The sequence below is a fragment of the Schistocerca serialis genome, chromosome 1 (genome assembly GCF_023864345.2).
Source record: "Schistocerca serialis cubense isolate TAMUIC-IGC-003099 chromosome 1, iqSchSeri2.2, whole genome shotgun sequence".
In the NCBI taxonomy this organism is placed as follows: Eukaryota; Metazoa; Arthropoda; class Insecta; order Orthoptera; family Acrididae; genus Schistocerca; species Schistocerca serialis.
In genome coordinates, this window is record NC_064638.1 from 997,675,057 (window position 1) to 997,698,130 (window position 23,074).

General features: G+C 44.8%; 1 protein-coding gene across 1 annotated transcript in view; it reads left to right on the forward strand.

Annotated features, from left to right (window-relative positions):
• LOC126413271 (uncharacterized) overlaps positions 1-23,074 on the forward strand; it is a 492,894-nt gene that overhangs the window by 204,977 nt on the left and 264,843 nt on the right. Inside the window, exon 3 of the mRNA XM_050083175.1 lies at positions 15,466-15,497. Within this exon, the coding sequence (XP_049939132.1) occupies positions 15,466-15,497 (32 nt within the window). The remainder of the gene's footprint in view (positions 1-15,465; positions 15,498-23,074) is intronic.

Below are 23,074 nucleotides of genomic sequence, written 5' to 3' on the forward strand. Positions count from 1 at the left end.
CTGCCATTCCACATGTACATTTATGATAGTGTAACTTAGGATTTCAGAGCTGATAAGGTCAAGAGCTGTTACAGCAGTCAGGAAGCGCGACTCTGTTACAGCTGTAGCACAGACGCCTTGGCTCCAGAGTCTACAAAGCATAGCATGGCGGCAGCTGGTGGTGGTGCAACGAGCGCGGACAGGCTGTCGCTGGTGGTGACGTGTTTGTTCTGTAACAGTGGACGCGAGTTGCGAAGCGGCCGCCGGAGTGACAGCGCGCAGAGCCGACCTCTTCACGGCTGCGCTGGCGCCCACTCACGGCTGTCCCCGTGTAACGTAATTCCGGTCCTCCTTCTCGTACTCTCGGAATTCCCGCCTGGTCAGCACTTGAGGCCGCTTTGTTCGTTTCCGGATCCTGGACGTTTCTTCTTGTTGTGCCGAAGCGCATTCCGCCAAACGCTCTCATCTCGCACTTGTATTTACTTGCCGCGCGCAGGTGTTTGACTCGTGTCTTATTGTGTTGTCCTGCTATGGCGTACAAGCTAAACACGCTCATATTTCAGATGGTGTGGCCTTTATCCACGTACCTGCTTTCATGTTGTCACGTTGTCCACTAATACTCGATGTGGACATATGTTTCCGGTCCTGTTAGTCTGGAAATGTCTCCCTGTAGCTCTTAATACGTATGGGACATACAAGGCTTCTCTGGCACCATTCTCTCTCTCTCTCTCTCTCTCTCTCTCTCTCTCTCTCTCTCTCTCTCTCTCTCTCCCTCACACACACACACACACACACACACACACACACACACACACAGCAAGTTGAATGTCATGTAATAGCTCTCCACTACCAACTGGTTTATATCTCCATCTATCTTTCTTTCGTACCCGCCAACATGACCTCTCTTTTGGAAGACTAGATTCTTCCTGTCACAGACCAGGAAAAGGGGGAGCGACGGAAGAACAACACTTCCTCAAAAAAAGTTAACTGGTCGTCACTGACACCCAAAAGCAGCTGTAACTGGAGTACAGTTCGGTATGGGTGCAAAACAGACACAGTTGAGAAGACAGAAATGAAACGATTAGAAGTATTTGAAACTTGATGTTACAGGATACTCCTAAAAGAGGAGAGGGAGTGATCAGTTAATGAATAAAGACTCCCTGCAGTGAGTCAACGAGAAAAAGTAAAACAACGAGCATAGATTAAAAGAAGAGAGGGAATGGTCGAACACACATTACATGAGCCATTCTGAAAAGCAGAGTTGAAGGGATAGTAGAGGGGATAAAAAGTGCAAGGGCACACTTAGAGATGTGTGCATAAGGCAGGTCGTCGATGACGCTGGATGCATCTGTCATGCTGAAATGAAGAAGATAGCTAGCTGAATTAATCTATCTGTAGGATTGAGAACCAAACCGAACAGTAGCTTACTTTTGTGGGCTTAAAACGACGGTGCTGTAATTCTGGTTGGACCCCTACTTCTCCCTATGGGGTAATACTTGTGAACTCGTACTGTTAAAGCCGAGCTAGACGTGGTAAATACACTAGACTGGCAAACGGGAGTTCTCTTGTTCGTAGTCTCTTCTGGGTTCAAATGGCTCTGAGCACTATGGGACTTAACTTCTGAGGTCATCAGTCCCCTAAAACTAACCTAAGGACATCACACACATCCATGCCCGAGGCAGGATTCGGACCTGCGGTCGCGCGGTTCCAGACTGTAGCGCCTAGAAGCGCTCGGTCACTCCGGCCGGCGTCTCTTCTGGGCATTCGGATTTAGATTTTCCGCGTTTTCCCTCGAGGTAAACGATGGTCTTCTTCTTCTTCCTTTTCTTTAGCATTTGTCTCTCCGGGTGATAGCGTCCGCTGAGTGGATTCGCTGTCTCTATTTTGAGCGATCGTGGGCCATGTCTGGATGAAGATTTACAGGCTTCAAGTCGTTGGGCAGAGTGTCGGCTCGTAGCTGTCTAGGTCTTCCCTTGGATCTGTTTCCCATAACTTCCACCATGTATGCTGCCTTTAGACTGGTGTCGTCGTCTGCTCGCAGCCCATGTCCAAACCATCGCAGACACCTTTGTCGCATTTTCTTCTGGATCGGTGCGACCTCGAGTTAAATGGTGTTGTAGTACCTTAATAAAGACCACGGACGATCACTGCGCGTTCTGCTTTAATTAGAGCTATTGTGCAATCTCTAAATGAACTCGATGTCAACGGAACGTAGGACGGTAATTTTTGTCCACTTTTTCTCCAATATTAACCAGCTCTTGAGAAATTACGAAAACACTTGCCATTAGCTTAAAGTTTTGGTTTAGGTATAGCTGATCGGATGTTCTGTCACAGGCATTTAATTGACCGGTTTCGGATGCTCAGCCGTTTGCGAGCGCACTCAGCATCGGCAAGGATGGCGACAGAAGCACATAAATCCTAGGAGCATGACGGGCGTGAAGCCTGGCAGTGTTGAGGGTGAGGTGGCCCGTACGGAGGGAGTGTCCAGCGGGAGGCGGCAGCGCGTGTGCCCCGCGCCTCCCTGCCACCGGCTATCGATTGTCCCACGCTACCGGGCTGCGCGCCTCCCGCCGTCTGGGTGGTCTACGAAGCGACAGCGACAAATTACATCTCTCATCTCCTTTGTTTATGGTAATCTAACTAGTCCGGCTGGGCTGGGCTGGGTCGGGCCGCGCCGCCTCACCGGGAAAGGGCTGGCTAGCTGGCTCTACAATTCAATCCCGGGACCACCCCGCGCTTACGAGGCAGACAGGCGTCTCCCTGCCAGCCGCTGCCCGATTGACGCCTCGCGACGTGACCGCCCTCTGGGAGTGCCCTCCCCTCCCCCCCCCCCCCCCCCCCCTCACGATGTCTCGTAGCGACCAAGGCTCAACGCTGCACCAAAGTAAGTCTCTCTCTCTCTCTCTCTCTCTCTCTCTCTCTCTCTCTCTGGTCACTACCGTAACGATGACAAACTGTCGCATATTACCTGCTGCAAAAACGTTTACAGTCGACGTCTGTATGAGCTGCCAGTTTATTATTAGCAATATTGTGTTTCCCTGTTTCCTACTTACATGAACAAGGTCATACATTTTGATTTTCAATTTTCATTACATTCTCGGTTCTCTTCCCGCTGATGCTTTCTGTTATCTCTGAGCTGAGACTACGATACATTTATGATGCATATAATTATGTAGACTGAAGCACCACATGAAAATTTGTACCAAGGTCGGGATACGAACACGGGTCTCAGTGGTGTCTCGAGTTTGAACATTATTTTTGTTTTTTGTCATTTAACGCCTTTATGGTTTTCTTTGAATAAATCCAAGTTCAAAATGGTTCAAATGGCTCTGAGCACTATGGGACTCAACTGCTGTGGTCATAAGTCCCCTAGAACTTAGAACTACTTAAACCTAACTAACCTAAGGACAGCACACAACACCCAGCCATCACGAGGCAGAGAAAATCCCTGACCCCGCCGGGAATCGAACCCGGGAACCCGGGCGTGGGAAGCGAGAACGCTACCGCACGACCACGAGATGCGGGCTAATCCAAGTATTGTTTGGAAATTAGCCCGTAAAATATTACATGCGCTTTGAGCCTGGCACTTTCGTTTGCGACGTAACTTACAGAACAATTCTTAGCCACATTTACTTTAATAATCAATAACTGAGCCTTGCATCAAATAACTTTGATTGCGTGGCGTAAATACTGTTATAAGCAATGACCTAGAAAAAAAAGTATCGTGACGATAAGCGCCCATAACTACGTCTACATAAGTCCTATTTTCGCACCACAAAATCAACTACGCCACTGTAAATGGCTATCATTGTAAATATTTCGCACTGTAACGGTTTAACAGTGAATAGTCTCGTGCCTATCCTTTATAACATGACTTGAAAATACGTCTTTGTTGGTTGGTAGCCAGGCCAGCCGAAAAATCAACCATTTATTGTATACCTACTTGTTCGATGTAAATAAAATCTCCAGGTCCACAGGCACCTGTGAAATAGAAATGTTGTACTATACTCTGTTCATCGTAAGAATAAACCTGATGTAAACAATCGCAAACGTGATGATTGGTCAGAAGCAGCAACACAAGTACACCGATGGTGTTACGCTGTTGGAAGTAGGTCCTACTTATGTATTAGATATCTGTAACAGCCATTAACGTTTTTCTTAATCACGCTTTAGCTATGGAGTTTTTATTTAAAAAATATTGTACAGTTACAGTCTCTGTACTGTTGTGTTCTAACTGTCACGTTGTTCGATGATTTGGAGGAGGGTACCAAACAGCGGGGTCACCGGTCCCATCGGATTACGGAAATATGGGGAAGGAAGTCGGCCGTGCGCTTCAGAGGAACCATCCCGGCATTTGCCTCAGGCGATTTAGGGAAATAACGGAAAATCTAAATCAGGACGGCCCGCCGCTGGTTTGAACCGTCGTCCTTCCGACTGTGAGTCCAGTGTGCTAACCAGTCCCGCTGTTAGTATGGAAATGGCTGAGGCTGCTTCCTGCTCCGTAGTGGAACACGGTTAACAAGTGCCGAGAAATAGGTTGTTCTTGATGTTTGTCATAAATTACAGAAAAATCGGCTTTGAAGTTTTCCGAGGGACTGTATTAGATACAGTTGACGTATAAATACACTTTGGATGTACAGCGAAGTCTGTAGCGTAGTTGACTGATAATCTGGTACAGTTATGTGGATCGCTGCTTCAAGTCTCGACTTGGTCATCCTGTTCATTTTCGTGCAATTCGAAAACCTACATTTCGTAATTGTAAAATTCAACATTTTTTATGAATAATGCACGATTTTTTGTTTCTAACTACATATTGCACGTGAAATTCCTCTTTTCATTCCAAATATAAGTTCTCAGTTATCGATATTCTAAGAAAGATTGTTAATAAAGGTTGCTTAATTTAAGAAAACGTAAGTTTAATTTTTTAGGACAAAAATGAAAAACCAACTACTCTTTGTTTTATACCACAGATGTGGTCTCACGCGAACCAGATTGATGAGTATCGTAGAAACAGGAAAAAACAGCCACTTTCACAGCTCCAGCATACCATAAAATGCTGCATTTTTACATTTGCCACTATGCTATTACAATATGAACTCAGAAGAACAGATCTGGAGCCGAGTTAAGGCATTTGTCGCGAGAAACAATAAGACTTTTAAGCTGCCAGACTTACTGGAACTAACGCACGCAGCTTTTTCACGTCACTACCGAACGAAGGCGGGATATAGAACGGCGCGTCATAAAAGAAGAGGAGAATGCGGCGCCTGGGTGCTTTCTGGACTGTGTTGTCGATCGACTCGTTATCAGCGTAGCAGATAACAGTTCCAGAACTGAAATGTAGTTCTCGGATTTGGATAAGGAAGGAGCCAAGAGATTACCAGACGACTGACTGTAATTAATACCTTCAGTGGCTTCAGTATTCAACAACTCGGTGAAATCGCTGGATTATGTTTTTTTATCAGACATAGCTCTCAGAAATGTTGCTCTGTGTTTAAGTTAGAAATTTTCACCACTCGTTTGTGATTAGAATACTGTGTTAGATGAAAAAGGGAGCATTTTATGCTTTCCATCTAGTCACCTACGTAAGAAGCGTGCCGGCCGCAGTGGCCGAGCGGTTCTAGGTGTTTCAGTCTGGAACTCGTGACCGCTACGGTCGCAGGATCGAATCCTGCTTCGGGCATTGATGTGTGTGATGTCCTTAGGTTAATTAGGTTTAAGTAGTTCTAAGTCCTAGGGGACTAATGACCTCAGATGTTAAGTCCCATAGTGCTCAGAACCATTTGAACCATTTTCGTAAGAAGCGTGCGGCAATGCTGGAGTTTTTGCGAGTATTATTTCATTCTCTTCAAAAATTAAATGACATTCGAAACTATAGTGTCTCTCTGCTCCTCTTTGTTACGTCGGAACTGTAACTGCTCACACCATTGCAGGATAGTTGGACCAGCTGGCTGGCCAGTGCTGGCCAAGTTAAATGCCATTAAAGCTGTTGTCCCGCGTTATCGTTCAGTCTATATTACAGGAGCATATAACCTATCCTTATGATCGTACAGTGCAGCCAATGAGGAAACGCGGAATAATGTATGATGAACACAGTATAACTGCGGGAGCAGTAGCGCTGCTGTAAAGGAAAGTGTTGAAATGCAAATTTGCTGCGTGATGGCTGTCTTGTAGCTACAGCGATGCTATGTTGTCTCGGCTGCCTAGCATGCTAGAATTGCAGTAAATGCTTCGTTATTTGACACCGGGCGATTACAATCGCGAAATGAAAGCATTAAATAACAGTTCAAGTTAAGTGGTTCAAATGGCTCTAAGCACTGTGGGACTTAAAATCTGAGGTCATCAGTCCGCTAGACTTAGAACTACTTAAACCTAACAAACCTAAGGACATCACACACATCCATGCCCGAGGCAGGATTCGAACCTGCGACCGTAGTAAAAGCGCGGTTCCGGACTGAAGCGGCTAGAACAGCTCGGCCACAGTGGCTGGCAGTTCAAGTTAAAAATCTATTTCACAATTAATAACAAATTACACTGTAGTACAGACCTGGAAGACGCAGAGCTATTTTATGACAACGACAGAGAAAGAGCGCCAGAGAGAGTGTGTCAAGGAGAGAGGCCCTTTCACAACGGCGTTTCTCTCTCTCTCTCTCTCTCTCTCTCTCTCTCTCTCTCTCTCTCTCATACATATACTAAATTGTAAGAGTCACAGATATAAATATACTGTTTCGTAGCACATTATATCAGATGTCTATTGTCATTCGTTTTCTCCAGAGTAACATTTCGTAAAATTATCTCTTTATTACACGTCCACTGATTTTCACTTTCACTGTTATTACATTATACAGATCTTCTTTTATTGAAGTCACTCAGTTCATTAATTCGTAACAAATATAAAAATGTTCGTGACAGATACGTATGGGGGACGCTAAATATCCTTCTCACTAGAGAGATGCACTAACTGCTACGCCACCCTGGCAAAACGCACAACTGCACGGACTACGTTAGCACGCCTTTCTCCTCAGTCCAAATTCCCTTTCACCCCTTAGCGCCGGGAGTGGTAGCCGCGCGGTCTGAGGCGTCTTGCTTGCCACGGTTCGCGCGGCTCCCCCAATCGGAGGTTCGAGTCCCCCCTCGGGCGTGGGTGTGTGTGTTGTCCTTAGCGTAAGTCAGTTTAAATTAGATTACGTAGTGCGTAAGCCTAGGGACCGATGACCTTAGCAGTTTGGTCCCATAGGAACTTACCACAAATTTCCAATTTCACCCCTCAACGCACTTCATATTCCCTCTAAATTCGAACGGCATTGCGGAGACTCTCCAACTGTATTCGAATAGCACCTCACCATCGAACGAAACGGCGGGATTCTGCCTGAAATCCAGGCGTAGGTGCTTTAATCAGATGGAACAGTATGCCCCGAGAGGAGGAATACCAGAGTGGATTGACCTGTAAATGTGGATTTGGATTGAGAATGGCGGCGTGTTAGGGTAGTCCGTGCAAAGTCAATGTGCCATTATGGCGGCGTAATGGTTAGCACATATGTCTAGTGAGCAGGAGCCACGGCTTCGAATCTCGGCCTCGGTAAAATTTTCATTCGTCGCTATATATATATATATATATATATATATATATATATATATATATATATATATATGTGTGTGTGTGTGTGTGTGTGTGTGTGTGTGTGTTCGAGACTTGAAAACGTCTCTGTAACTGTATAGTTTCGTTGATTAAGACACATTTTTAGTTTTTCTGTGATTTTATGGTCAGAATATTTGGTAAGACTCTTGTGTCCGACAGCTTGTCGACCTGTTTTCTGAACCGATGAGAAACGTACGCTAATAGTAAAAGGACGTTCTTACGTACTGTCGATTCACAGCAGACGTTTGAAGAATAAATATATCTAGCAGACACGGCAACACTACAGAGCTCTCCACAGTTGTCATGTGCAATGGTTTAATGAGGACGGATCAAAAAGAAGGTGCCTGATTACTATACTCTTCTCAATTAATAACTGTTCGTATTGCTGTAGAGAAACAAAACCCGTGGCATACACTTCAGAATGTGAAGTTCAGTACATGAATGCACGTGTGGTTTCACTAGCGGTGATTTTTTTCGCACCTGGTAGACACGAGGAGGACTCCGTAGTGACTACTGTATCTTTGGATTTCTGTGAGACATTGTGACTTGCACGTGCCACAGCGTCGCTAAGACTAGTTAGCGCCATCTCAAATAAAGAAACTGCGTAGGTGATGCTCAAGTTTTCCCACGATATCCGGTTCTTGCATTAAAATTCATAGGAACTTCAGAAAAGGCCGTTTCACAACAATACTGAACCAATGTCAGAAGAGAGTACATCTTCAGGGTTTCCTGCAGACACACTTGTATTACGATACGGGTAACAGGTGCATTACATTGTCAGAGTGGAATTACGTGACAGCTGGAAACGTACTCCATAGCTGACGTAACTGGGACAGTAAGACTCTTGTGAGCAAAATGTCTAAACTACACACAAATTCACCGTCAAATTCTGGCGGTGTATGCACCAGCGATGGTGTAATACCGGCAACATTTTGACCAAGGCCGCACAAAAGTGAGTGATGCTAATCGGAAACGAGGGGCATCGATGTGGACCACAGACGGCAATGTCTAGGAAATCTTTTCGGCAGACTGAAAGAACATCTGAGTGGAAAAAAGATTTGCCAGCCGTGAGGACGTTCATACAGCGGTTGACGGATGGCTCCTTGTCAAATGTGTGTCTGAAACCTTAATGGGACTTAAGGCTCCTTGTCCAAGAATCTGATTTCTGCCGTGGAGGAACTGAAGGACCGGTAGAACTTTCAGACAAGTGACTATATTAAACAATAGCGTCATGTATCTGTGCCACTTTGTAATGCTTTGCAGCATTCAATAAAATTTACTTGGTCTCCTATAGTAGTGTGTAACTTTTTTAAGCCCGCTTATATTCTTCCTTTTTTTTTTTTTTTAAAAAAAAAAAAAAAAGCTACTGTGGCGATTTGACCTCAACAATCTAAATAGTCTTTGCCTTTCCTGCGCGCTACTCACGTAGTGTGACTCAATGGCACGTGGTTAAATGGGTAGATCAACGAAGTGTGAAGTGGTGTGTAACATAATTTCATTTTCCTCGATTTTTTTATTTCGTATGTAAAGAAATATTGTCCTTATCGTCATTACGTCATTATTCATCCTGTTTAGTTCATTCTGTATTTATTTCAAAGCAAGGGATACGGCGTATGTTCTGTGTGCATTAATCTGGTTGTAGAGGAACAAATCATGAAGGTATGTTCTTATTTGTACTGGTACAAGTAGAAGGAGATCAGACTATACTAAACGTCCGTCGTCCAGTTCTCCAATTACCATGTCGGACATAGGGAAGCTTTGACAACTTTCTGGATCCATCAAATAAACGGTGGCTATACCGAAAGAAATGCAAAAGAGCTTATAAGTTATTTCGTAAGTTTAAATTGGGCATACATAGTTCGAATGACTCTTCTTTTATACGGTAACTTACTACTAGACATACTTTCTAGTAAAAACGACTTATTTTCGTCATCGTTGAATCCAACTCTTCAATAATCTTTGGAAAAAAAGAGAGGCGTTACAGAGTCACTTCCAGTTCTTCAACGCCTTTCACCCTCGTGTGTGTTACCTGATCGCACTACTGACAACTGTCCTTCATTGGACCAACCAGATGGATGCCGAAGAGTACCATATACAGACTGTACGGTGGATGGCAGAACACAAACCAACTCTATTTACTGATCGCTTGATTTGTTGCCAAAGTGGTCCGCTGTCACGCATTGCCTCGGCGGTTTTGGACCGCGTTCAGATTCTTTTGCGGTCTCTTCCTCGTGATTGCTTCTTTAAGCTTCTGTAGTTGATGTAGCGCTTCTTGTTGCCTCCCAGAGCACCAAAGGCGATGTCCTTTCCTTACCAAAAATCTTTCTCCATAACTGATTGCTGGCTAGTAAATTTTACAAGTCTTGTAGAAGAAATGTGACGGCAGTCCATGGACTAACTCATATTTTCCGGATAGTGAAGAGATACCCGCAGGAGGGGGAAAAATGATAGTTTCAGGTAGGTCACAAAAAATTTTTCTCTCAAATTTCATTCGCTGCACACTTACTTTTTCTCGTTGTCTCCGTTCTCTAGTTTTTAGTGTGTGTCGGGCACCTTGCACACCTCCTTCGTCAAAAAATCAATGACGACACATTGCTTCTGCTTGGAATGTATGACTCACCTGCACAGAGTTAGTCAGTTCTAAAACACATAGGTAAAGAGGAGCCGCTTTGACTAATGTGCAACTGGAACGATCTACACCAATTAAAGACGAAATTATGACCATTTTTACATTAATTTAGGTATAAAGCGGCCCCTGGACTATCAATAATATTGGCCAGTGAAACTGTGCATTAAATGCATTATATTAACGGTTGTTTCCAGACAACAAATCGATATTGTGCAACGTTCGAGATTGTCTTCGTTACATTATGTTATTCATGTAACTACTGTAATTTTTAGCACTTAAAACAGTTCTTGCGCACGACGGAAATAATTAGCAAGAAACAATCGTAAACAGTAGTCTGCTAATGTTTTGGGCTAGTTAAAGTGGCGGTAGGCGCCGCCCACCTGACTTCAAAACAACGTACAGCGTAAGTGTATAATGCCATCTCCCGTCTTTTTTTACCTCCATCTAAAAACACCGAAATGTAACATAATCTCTAGTAAGCTGTACATCTTTTTGGAAACATTTAGCATCGTAATAAAGAACTGTCAAAATATCTGTCAGAAACTTATTCTTACGCATTGTAACTACAAAAAAATTGTAATGACCAAGACTTGACAGAAGACATTTACTATAGAAGCAATCTGTTCGTCACATCCAAACAGATGTAAGTACCAATGTAAATATGAACATATAGCAGCAACGATTTAGATAGTCTTATCATTGTTATTTTCGCAAGTCATTTCATAATGGCAATAAGTCGAAACAGGTATGCCGTGTAAAATATTAAAAAATACATTACCTTATTGCAGCTAGTTTTGGAGCTTTCATTTTAGTTATTGACGATCTATGGGCCGCTTAACCCTCGCATACCAGTTACGACGATCCATTTCTCATAGCACGTAGAGCACGGAGTATGTACTCCCTGCAGGTGAAAGGAGGACTGCCGGTGGCAGAAAGGGACCGCAGACAGACCGGACGATAAAGTAGTGGAGGCGCGGCGAGCGGACGCGGCCGTGGATCTCCAGAGGCCGTGGCGCCGGCGCTGATGGCGTTTTCGGTCATTTCCCCGCACGGCCCGGCGGCGCGCGCTCTCTAATTGCCGGTTATTAATTACGGTGCGGCGGGCCAGCCCGGACCGTGGGAGATGAAGACATTACCGAGTGCCGGCGCTGAAATGGCTAATGGCGTGTTGCCGGCCCAGCCGGCTCGCTTATTACTTGCCGCTGAGCCTAGCTACGCTGCACCGCACGGCGTGGTGCGGTCGCGGCCCGTGATGGATCACCGCCTGTCCAGCCACAGGCTCGCTCTTTACGCAGTCCACCTTCTTTCAGTGGGATCACAGGGCAGTAAGCGTGGTGCCAGCCCCTGGCTGTCTCTCTGTGCTTTGCCAGAAAAGTCTAATTTAAATGCTACTGCGCGGGATGGCGTAGTGGTTAAAAGACTGACCTGGTGTTCCCGTGTCTAATGACATCGCTGTTGATGCAACCTTACCGTGCTCTCTTCCTGTTACGATGCCGTGATGTATAGCGAACTGAAACTTTCTGATAGATTGAAAGTGCGCAGCGGACTGTAAGCTCGAATCTGAAGCTGAGCCTACGAAGCTTAATGGCCTAAAAGCCGAGCTACCCCCCCCCCCCCCTTCAACTCCCGATTATAATATGTAATCAGTCGGTGCCTGCCTTTAACTTTCCAGATCCGTAAATACGTTGCCGGAAAAAAGGTTAGTACACCTGGAAAGACGACGTCGATTTTGATCCTAGAACGGCGTATGCCATGCCACGGAGGCGGACTCGTGCTTCCTACAGCCAACTGAGACAGTTTAAAATAGTTTGAAGTGTGGCCTTCCGAGTGGCGTCATGGTCCTTTCGGAGTATTGCCACCAAAGTTGGACGTGTTGCGTCAGTTGTGCAACGACGGTGGTATCTGTGGTCACGTCGCGCGCCGTGATCTTCAGCGATGAAAGCGGATTCGGCGTGCACGCAAGTGATGGCCATTTGTGCGTACGTCATAGACCTGGTGAGCGCTGTCTCGTTGAATGCATTCGTCCAAGACACGTTGGCCCCGTCCAAGTCCTTACGGTTTGGGGTGCGACAAGCTACAACCCTCGTTCACCTTTGGTGTTTGTCCTGGGGACTCTAACCAGCGCTTAATAAGCACAGAATGTTGATCAATTATTTTGCCATTCATGCAACAGGAAGTTGATATATTCTACAAGGCGTGCAGCAACTTCCTTGGCCAGCACGATTTCTGGACTTGTCTCCAATCGAGCACGTGTGGGATATCATGAGACGAGAAGTGACTCGTGCGACTAGTCAATCAACAAATCTTACAGAACTACGTAAACAGGTCGAGCAGGCATGTATGCCAGGACAGTATTCGTCATGTGTAGTTCTGTACAATCGACTGAAGCCAGAGTCAGCACCTGCATTGCGCCCATGGAGGCTACAGCGGCTACTGATACGGGTGTTTCAGCATGTATCGATGGCTGATATCCCAGAACCACTTGTGCTATTGATCTATAAATGTAATCATTTCATGTACGCCATATGCACTACTGCAACCATAAATCTTGAGTGAATTGGTAACGTCTAATATGTTGTACTAATTTTTTTGTAGCATTCTACGTATCTTCAGTATAGAATACCCTGAAGACAGCTTATTACGGAGATTGGGTGATTACAGACTAAAGGCATTTCGTTGTGCCTGTTTTTCACTTTGGAAAATAAATATGGCATAACGTACCCTGATACTGTATTGACTCTGAAACGCACCGGTATCGCTCAGATGGCAAGGGAATTTCCTGCGAAAGGCGCGGGTATGAGTTTGAGTCTCAGTGCAGCGCAAATTTTTAATCTGTCATGAAGTTCCATTCTCTAACGGAATGTGTGCTGTAATGAAAGATTTGTTTGGGAGCCAGTGAAACTTATATTAAAACTGTACCTGCGTTGCGGTATCACAGTGCAACAGAACTGCTGAATTTAAACGAAATTTTCCTAGTCCAAACGCACGGCAGTAATGTTTCGGTGAGCTTCAGATAAGCGGAACGTAATTAGGTCATAAACGGGTGTAATAAGTTGACTTACAAGAAATATAATCTTCCTAGCTGCAAATCGGGTTCAAATCAACCACGGACACACGCGACTCGTCGCACGTGGCGATGTGAATGTTAATCTAATAATGTAAAAGCATTGGAGTCAGAAGGTCATGAGATAGTGCTGTAACTTGAGATGTGTGCACCTGTGGGAAATCGTGATTCATGAGTGCCTCTGGGAAACTTAGCAATTGCTGATGCGACATGTATTCTGTATATGCTTCATGTGCGCTAATAACTCATCGATAGTTCAAGTGAGAAATGATTAACTCCCATTGCCACCTTAACAGTACCGCCCTATGGCAAAAACAGATCTTCTTGCGTACCTTTTGTTCTTTAAATATAACTTACACATTTCAGTGAAAATTTAGAATATTGACGTAGAGGGCATTTACTGTCCAAGGTCATTAATTCATTCAAAACCCGGTTGTCTTTTTGCTCAGAGAGAGAGAGAGAGAGAGGGGGGGGGGGGAGGGGGAGGGGGGGGGGGGACAGAAAGCAGAAAGTGGCGAGTGATACAATAAGACGGATAACAGGCGTATATACTGCCTCTGGAACATATGTTTCAAGTTGAAACTGTGCCACCTCTTTCTCTTGCATTCTGTGGTATGTATTGCTATGTTCTGACTTCCAGCTACATCGAAACGTAATGTTTGCCTGGAAAGACTGCGATGCATTTCGAAACTACTAGAAATGTAAGATTGTCAGCGCGTCTTCGTTGCGTGTTACATTGTGTCGCCTCTCCAGCGAGGTCAGTATGCGGCGTGTTTATGTGTATGCTTTATATTCCAGTGTTTATCTGCCCTGCACATTCGAAGAATTCCATTGTTGCTCTCCGAGGCGCAATACTTCGTCGATGAGCCCCTGTTTTTTAGCAATTTCGTGGCATGACCACAAATCACGTTGCTGACATCCCATCCGTTACTTCTTTAGTTTTGATATATATATATATATATATATATATATATATATATATATATATAATCTAGGCATACCTCCTATAAACTACCTATCCAAATTTGATGATTACGAGAGGTCGAATCTTTTTGTGTTTTCCTTGCAATAAACTGTCGGGGTACGAACCGTAGAGGTAAAGGCCCTCTGTCATCAGAATATCCTGTCTGTATTGTTGTGGAAATATCTGTGCGACTTTCGGAAAAGACGACACTTCTGTGGTGTAACGTTGTGTTTATTACAGCTATTGCCGTTCGCTCGTGTTTCGGAAAACATTGTCACTGACCAGTTTTATTCGTGGGAGCTGAGCAGTATTAGTCACTGAGACACGAAACCCATATCGCACCTCCTAGCCTCCGCGCTCGGAGTGTTTTTGGATTAGTTTAGTGCCCGTCGGAATCCATTAAGTCTCGTTGTGGTGTTTTATCTGCGGACGCGATGACAGTAATTAGGGCACTAAAATTGCTTCTATAGTATATTGTTAATTGCGTTACAGTGTTCTCCCCGTTGCGAACATCTATCAGCAAAAGTTGATGCCACCTTATTTCGACAGCTCAATGGCAATAAAGTCCTTTGTAATGTTCCGTTTGGTCATTTCAAAATAATTTATCCCCGTAGCTCAAGCCCGTTGTTTTAGAACAATTTAATGGCATCGTAAAGCAAGACTTACTGGAGAATTAAAAGCTTTAATTGCACTGTACGTCTTGTGGAGCCGCGGCGGCGGTGGGGAGCAAATTCCTCTAATTGAGGGTCGCTTTATCATGTCGGCCCAGACCGCGACTGGCCGCCGTGCCTGTGCCTGTGCCCTGGCTAAAACCCGAACCACACACATACACGCACACCCACACAGACAGACACACACACAGAGAGAGAGAAAGAGCTTCCGAGGTGGACTACTGTATCGCTGGGTCATTATATCTGTCCATACTAGGTAATGGAAAAGGATAGGAAACATTGGATGACGGAAGAAGTAAAAAGGAATAGTAGTACGTACGCAGGCAATAAGATTGCTTCCCGCCCTTTCCTGCCACGGCACTCTTCGGTTTATTGGATCCGTCTCCGGAGTGAGGCGCGTGTGGTAGGGGAGGGGTGCTTTCCATGGGAAAAGAGATGGAGGAAGTAAATTAAGACAGTCTTTAATAAATTATGGCTTTTATTGGTTTTGTACTTTCTAATTTTGCTCTTTCTCTTTTTCAGGCGATATGCAAGAGGCTGAAGTCTGACGAATGGTGAGTAATTCCGTGACGCGGAATTTTAAAGTAACACACCATTCGTGCCATATGTACAGGTTGCTTACGCTATCTAATATAAAAGTATCGTAACCCACATTCATACAAGTCTTTGAGGGGGGAGATTTTCTATACAGCATTTGTCTCCTTCAGGAAAGTCAACAGAATTACGCACTTAAATACAACTGTGAAACACTTTGCTTTTCTAGCCAAGGTTCTAGTTCAGGCAGTTCCTCTCAGTGTCAAGTGTGTATCTGTATTGTGCAAGGGATGATGCATGAAGTCCGATAATCGTGTGATAGGAAACACGTACTGTTTGTAAAAATTCCCGGTGTATTAAAACTGTGTGCGGACTGAGACTCGAACTCGAAACCTGTGCCTTTCACGGGCAAGTACTCTACCGCCTGAACTACCCGAGCGCGATTCACGACCCCTCTTCACAGCTTTACTTCCCCCATTTCCTCATCTCCTACCTTCCAAATTTCACAAACTTCTCCTGCGAAACTAGCGGGTCTAGCTCTCCTTGAATAAAAGATATTGCCGAGACGTTGCTTAGCCACAGCCTGGGGGATGTTTCCAGAATGAATTTTCGCTCTGCAGCAGAGTGTGCCTGGGGGATGTTTTCAGAATGAATTTGCGCTCTGCAGCGGAATATGGGCTGATATGAAACTTCATGTCATTCGTGTCAGCGCGCACCCCAGTGCACAGTGAAAATTCCTTCTGGAAACATCCCCCAGGCTATAGCTAAGCAGTGTCGCAATATCCTTTCTTGCAGGAGTGTTAGACCCGCAAGTTTCGCAGGAGAACTTCCGTGATGTTGGAAGATAGGAGATGAGGAACTGGCGGAATAAGAGCTGTGAGGAGAGATCGTGAAACGTGCTTGGGTAACTCAGATGGTAGAGCATTTGCCTACAAAAGCAAAGATCCCGAGCTCGAACCTCGGCCCGGCATACAGTTTTAATCTGCCAGAAGTTTGAAGAGTGAACATTCATTCTGGAGACATACTGTTTAAGCTGTAGATAGTTTCAATTGTGTTGAGAATGTTCAGTAGTCATTGGTGTAGGCCCTCTTCTTGTTGATGTTCATTTCTCACTCTTGTTTGTTCTTAGTCCACTGACTGTGGTGCTGATGTCGGTCATAGAAGTTACAGCTGTTTCGCCCTTCACTGTAATTCAGTGCAGTGTGAACAACGTTGACATAGAATCCTCTTTTGTACGAAAAATGATATACACAAGACGACATTCTATCTTTAGATTAAAGAAAATACTCCGTTGCTTTTACCAGTTACCTGCAAATTCGTTATTGTTCTCAACTAGAATAATAGATCGTAGTAAGCCTTGGTTATCGCACATTTGTTCGCTCGCCGGATATGTGGGAGCGAGTATTGAAGTGAACTGAAGACTATTCTGAAACTTTGTGAAGATTTGCAGCTGGTCAAAGCAACACCCAAGATCTCGAGTGCTCAAAACTAAATGAGGGATTACTTTATCCATTTCTATTTCAGCGTATGTAACCTCAAAGACCACAACACCACAGTGTCATGTTACAGTTCTGTCAATGGATTGTAAGACAGATTCTAAGATAAGAATTTCACACCTTGAATTTTATTTACGGATGAGATGGAATTCACACAGAGTGAAATAATAAATTACGAAACGAGCAAGCTCTCGAGAAATATTTGAGGCAAGGCTTCTGGTTCGATTAATGTCAATGTATGGTTGGGTATTGTAGGTAAGAAACTAATTGGACCATGCACTTTACCGCACACGCTAATGGCTGCTATTAGCAGTTCCCGCGTATAATATAACGCGCTCTTAGGGAACCTTAACGTCGCAGAAAGACGATGGATGAGATTTATCCACGACCGTATAACCCCCCTTTGCCCGTTCTCTGCGCATCGTTCGGCAGTGCGTAACACTAATTTTTAATGACTGATGGATTGGTCGAGCAGGATCACTTCCATAGCAAACCGCTTCATCCGAACCTTAATCCTTTGGATATCTGGTTGTAGGGACATTTGAAAACATTGATGAATGCCAGTCTCAGAAACATGAGCATGTTACAGCGGCATGCGTTCATGTTCCTAAATACAAGGACGGACAGGCGCGTTTACACAAGCTCGCAATACTGTGAGGTTGAAGGGCCACGAAGTTTAACTATTTGTGGTATTACATGGAGCTCCCATAGTGTCAGTAGACAGCTTATCGTAGAAAAGAATGAAGCACATCTGAAAAGGTTTCTTTCCAGTCAAATACTTACAAGGGAACCTCCCCATCGCACCCCCCTCAGATTTAGTTATAATTTGGCACAGTGGATAGGCCTTGAAAAACTGAACACAGATCAATCGAGAAAACAGGAAGAAGTTGTGTGGAACTACGAAAAAAATTAACAAAATATACAAACTGAGTAGTCCATGGGCAACATAGGCAACATCAAGGATAATGTGAGCACAGGAGCGCCGTGGTCCCGTGGTTAGCGTGAGCAGCTGCGGAACAAGAGGTCCTAGGTTCAAGTCTTCCCTCCAGTAAAAATTTTTAATTTTTATTTTCAGACAATTATCAGAGTTCAGGCACTCACACATAATCAATTTCGCTCTCCAAAATTCCAGGACATGTTCAGATTTGCTTGGACATATGCAGGATTTGACGGTCTACACACGGAAAAATTTGAAAACGTTAAAAACAAGTTTTGACAGAGCACAGAGAAAACTGTGCGACTGTGAAGCTGTTGCATTTATTTGTTGCAGTTTATGTGATACACTCTTACGTTTTCATCACTTTTTTGAGAGTGATTACCACATCCACAAGAAAACCTAAATCGGGTAAGGTAGAAGAATCTTTTTACCCATTCGCCAAGTGTGCAAGTTAGGTGGGTCGACAACATATTCCTGTGATGTGACGCACATGCCGTCACCAGTGTCGTATAGAATATATCAGACGTGTTTTCCTGGATCAAATGTTTTCGGTTCCCATTGGAAAGGCACGTCCTTTCGTCTACTAATCGCACGGTTTTGCGGTGCGGTCGCAAAACACAGACACTAAACTTATTACAGTGAACAGAGACGTCAATGAACGAACGGACAGATCATAACATCGCGAAAATAAAGAAAGTAAAATATTCAGTCGATGGAAGACTTGAACCAAGGACCTCTCGCTCCGCAGCTGCTCACGCTAACCACAGGACCACGGCGCTACTGAGCCCATAACAACTTTGATGTTGCCTATGTTGCCCATGGACTACTCAGTTTGTATATTTTGCTTATTTTTTCATAGTTCCACACAACTTCTTCCTGTTTTCTCGACTGATCTGTGTTCAGTTTTTCAAGGCCTATCCACTGTGCCAAATTATAACTAAATCTGAGGGGGGTGCGATGGGGAGGTTCCTTTGTTAGAAATGTTTTTTCTAGCTTCGACCATACTATGACCTCTATGAATTTGGGATAGTTTTTTTAATCCTGTGCATGATTGGTGTGAGTGCTTGTGTAACAGTGATTTGGATACTATGGAGGAGTGCAGGCCAAAGAACGCCGGTGCCACCCAGTATCGCCATGTAGCCCATTCCTATCGAACAGCAGTAAGTGGGCCACTGGGCTTGACATCTTGTATCCAGTGGGCGGATTACATCGCCAGTGTAGAGTGTCTTCATTCGACGAAATGTTTGAGAGAGGTTGAGGTATAGCCCAGAGCATTGACGAAAGCTCTAATGACCAGGAAAATTACAATGTTATTTCGCCCTCCGTTGTCACTGGATAAAAATTTAATACAAAGCCTGCAATGCAGTGGTCTTACTCGGGCTCATTCGCTACGAAACGAGCAGCACCTTGTCTCTGATACGCTTTCCACGCCAATATTAATGACTCACCGAATTGGAAAGAGTGCGGATTGTTGGACTACATAGGGCCACATGTACATTGCGACGAGTTGTCCGCCAGCCTGGGCCGTTGCCAGGTGTACGATATAGTTGAGAACGTTGAGCACTACCGAGTGACGTAGCGCAGTGGCTTAGACACTGGACTCGTATTCGGGAGGACGGCGGTTCAATCCCGCGTCCGGCCATCCCGATTTAGGTTTTCCGTGATTTCCCTAAATCGCTCCAGGGAAATGCCGGGATGGTTCCTTGGAAAGGGCACGGGCGTCTTCCTTCCCCATCCTTCCGTAATCCGATGAGACCGATGACTTCGCTGTCTGGTCTCCTCCCCCAAACAACCCAACCCCAACCCGTTGAGCACTGGAGGGGAAAGATCCCAGGACAGATACAGGGCTACTGGCGTACTGTTTTTAAGCTTCCTTGGTCCGTTAACGTCATGTAGCCCATAGAACACTGAGGTGACAGAAGTCACGGGAGAGCGATATGTAAATATGCAGAAGGCGGTAGTATCGTGTACACAAGGAATAAAAGCGCAGAGCATTGGCGGAGCGTCGTTTGTACTTTGATGATTCTTGTGGAAAGGTGGCCGGCGTGATTATGAACGCACGATGGGTATTAACAGACTTCGAACGCGGAAAGGTCGTTGGAGCTAGACACATGGGACATCCCATTTCGGAAATCGTTAGGGTATTCAATCTTCCGCGATCCACAGTGTCGAGATTGTGCCGAGAATACCACATATCAGGCATTACCTCTCACCACGGACAACGCAGCGGCCGACGGCCTTCACATAAAGACCTAGTGCAGCGGCGTTTCCGTAGAGATGTCAGTGCTAACAGACAAGTTACACTGCATGAAATAACCGCGCAAATCAATGCGGGACGTACGACGAATATATCCGTTAGGACAGGGTGGCGAAATTTGTCGTTAGTGGCCTACTGCAGTAGCTGACCTACGCGAGTGCGTTTGCTAACAGCACGACATCGCCTCCTGCACCTCTCCTGGGCTCGTGACCATTTAGTCCTGCTTTGAGTTGGTAAGAAGTGATGGTAGTGTTAGAATGTGACGCAGACCCCACGAAGCCATGGACCCAAGTTGTCAACAAGGCACTGTGCAAGCTGGTGATGGCTGTGTAATGGTGTGGGCTGTATTTACATGGAATGGACTGGGTCCTTTGGATGTTTGGCTACTTAGAGTTCATTTGCAGCCATTTATGGGCGTCATGTTTTTTCTGCATGACAATGTGCCTTCGTCACCGGCCCAAGCTTTTTCGCGATTGGTTTGAAGAACGGTCTGGACAGATCGAGCGACGATTTGGCCACCCAGATCGCCCGACGTGAATCAAATCGAACATTTGTGAGACATAATCGAGAGTTCAGTTCGTGTACAAAATCATGCACCGGCAACACTTTCGCTATAATGGACGGCTGTAGAGGCACCATGGTTCAGTATTTCAGCAAGGGATTTCCATCGACTTGTTGAGTCCATGCCACGTCGGGTTGCTGCTCTACGCCGGGCAGAAGAAGGTGCGACACGACATTAAGAGGTATCCAATGACTTCTGTCACCTCGGTGTATGTGTATGGCACCATGCAGGAGGTTACCACCTCCCGTCATGAAATATGATGGCTCTGGAGCGGCAGCAGCAACAAGTGTTGATTTGTTATCGCTAGGGAGCAGTCAACGTCGTTAAGATACGGTAGCACTGGGAGTGGATACATGTGTTCAAGTTAAGGGTTGCTGCTCAAACTGTTAAAGTGAACTGTTAAAATATGACATTGCCCTTATTGTTCCCATTGTGTGTACCTTTTACCAATATTCGTTCGGTTTGCATGTACTCTGTTCACTAATTTTTGAAAGCCTGTTTAACCGTGTAACTGCTTCGTTGAACAAAACCACCTTCCTCCTGTAGGGTTTCTGAAAGCGTCGGCCGTGTGAAACTTATCTCGGGTCTTTCACGGATGGTATTGTAAAAGCCAGAATCTATGGTAACCTCATTTGTATTTCTTTTGAGGATAATTCACTGCCCTACTGTCGCTTTTATAAAAATGATGTCTACTGCACTGTGATTGTTGTGTTTCTTGACCTGCTGGAGCCTTTGGACGGAAAGTCAAAAGGAAAAGAGAAAAGCTGGTCAAAACCATCATTGTTCATTGTGTGTGTTAACGGTGTAGCTGATAATTTAAGTGTGGCGCGATATTTTACACGTGTGTTCTTATCAATTTAATGGCATTTTTGGACATATTCTACGTTTATGAAGTTTAAGCCTCTTACTGTAAAGCATTGTCGGTTCAAAACGGTACAGTATACAGGTATTTCACAATTCAAGTCACACACTGTAGAGACGACACTGTACATCAGGTTTTACTCGGGAACGCATATCGGGAAATATCATCCGACGATGCTAGACAAGCCGGCCGCTGTGGCCGAGCAGTTCTAGGCGCTTCAGTCCGCAACCGCGCTGCTGCTACGATCGCAGGTTCGAATCCTGCCTCGGGCATTGATGTGTGTGATGTCCTTAGGTTAGTTAGGTTTAAGCAGTTCTAAGCCTAGGGGACTGATAACCTCAGATGTTAAGTCCCATAGTGCTTAGAGCCATTTGAACCATTTGATGCTAGACAACGTCGGAGCTACAGTCACCGGTGCCTGTAAAAGTATGTAATATACAGGTTGATTCCGTGACGATCTTACCAACTTTCAAGGATAATGGAGATGGACATATGTATCAATATGAGGTAAGGCTCCTGGTTCGGAAACGAACGAGTCGAAAGCTACAAGCGAGAATCATTCTCATATGTTTGACAGTGGAATACATGTACCGGTACTGTTGTTGCTAAAAATGTTGGGTATGGAATTTTCAGAGGTGATTAGTATGGTCTAAACAAGAAAAAAATGTTTAATAAACAGGGACTGTGAAATGCGTATCCTAATATCTGAGAGCACTTGTTCAATGGAGTGGATGTGTGGTTTTTCTACGAAGATGAACGAGTGCTCATAGCTCCTCAGGTACGCATTTGAGAACACGTGTTTGCTAGACATTTTATCTTGTCTTGATCCTCACTATCACCTCTGATAGTTGCCTATCCTACAATGTTAGTAACAACAGTACCGGTGCATGCATTCCACTGTTAGAGGTATCAGAATGATTTTCGCTTGTAACTTTCGACTCATTCGTTCTCGAACCAGGGACCCTTTCCACAAATGATGCATTTATCCGTCTTCATCATCCTTGGAAGTCTGGAGCATCGCCACGGCATCTGCCTGTGTATTACATACATTTACAGGCGCCGGTGCCTATAATTTTGAGGCTCTGTAGCATCGTAGGATGACGTTTCCGGACATGGACTCTTGTGTAAAACTTGATCTACTAAGTCCACTCTACGGCCTCTGGAGGTGTGTAACATGAATTGTTAACATTTATGCATTTCCATAAATCCAAAACTCTAAATAGTGCTTGACAGCAGTATCTCGGGAAAATTTTCGGTGTCACAGGTGGCGTCAGCAACGTCACAAATTGTTATTCGGAAATATGATTCAGTAATTGCCCTCATAATGGCACAGACGCAACAGCGTCCTGTTGAGATTTATTTGATAATGACTTCAACTATTCTATTACTTTTCTGGTACTATTATCTCGATAATCTTCACCTTACGGGCCGCCCGCTGTGTCTGATCGGTTCTAGGCGCTTCAGTGTGGAACCGCGCGACCTG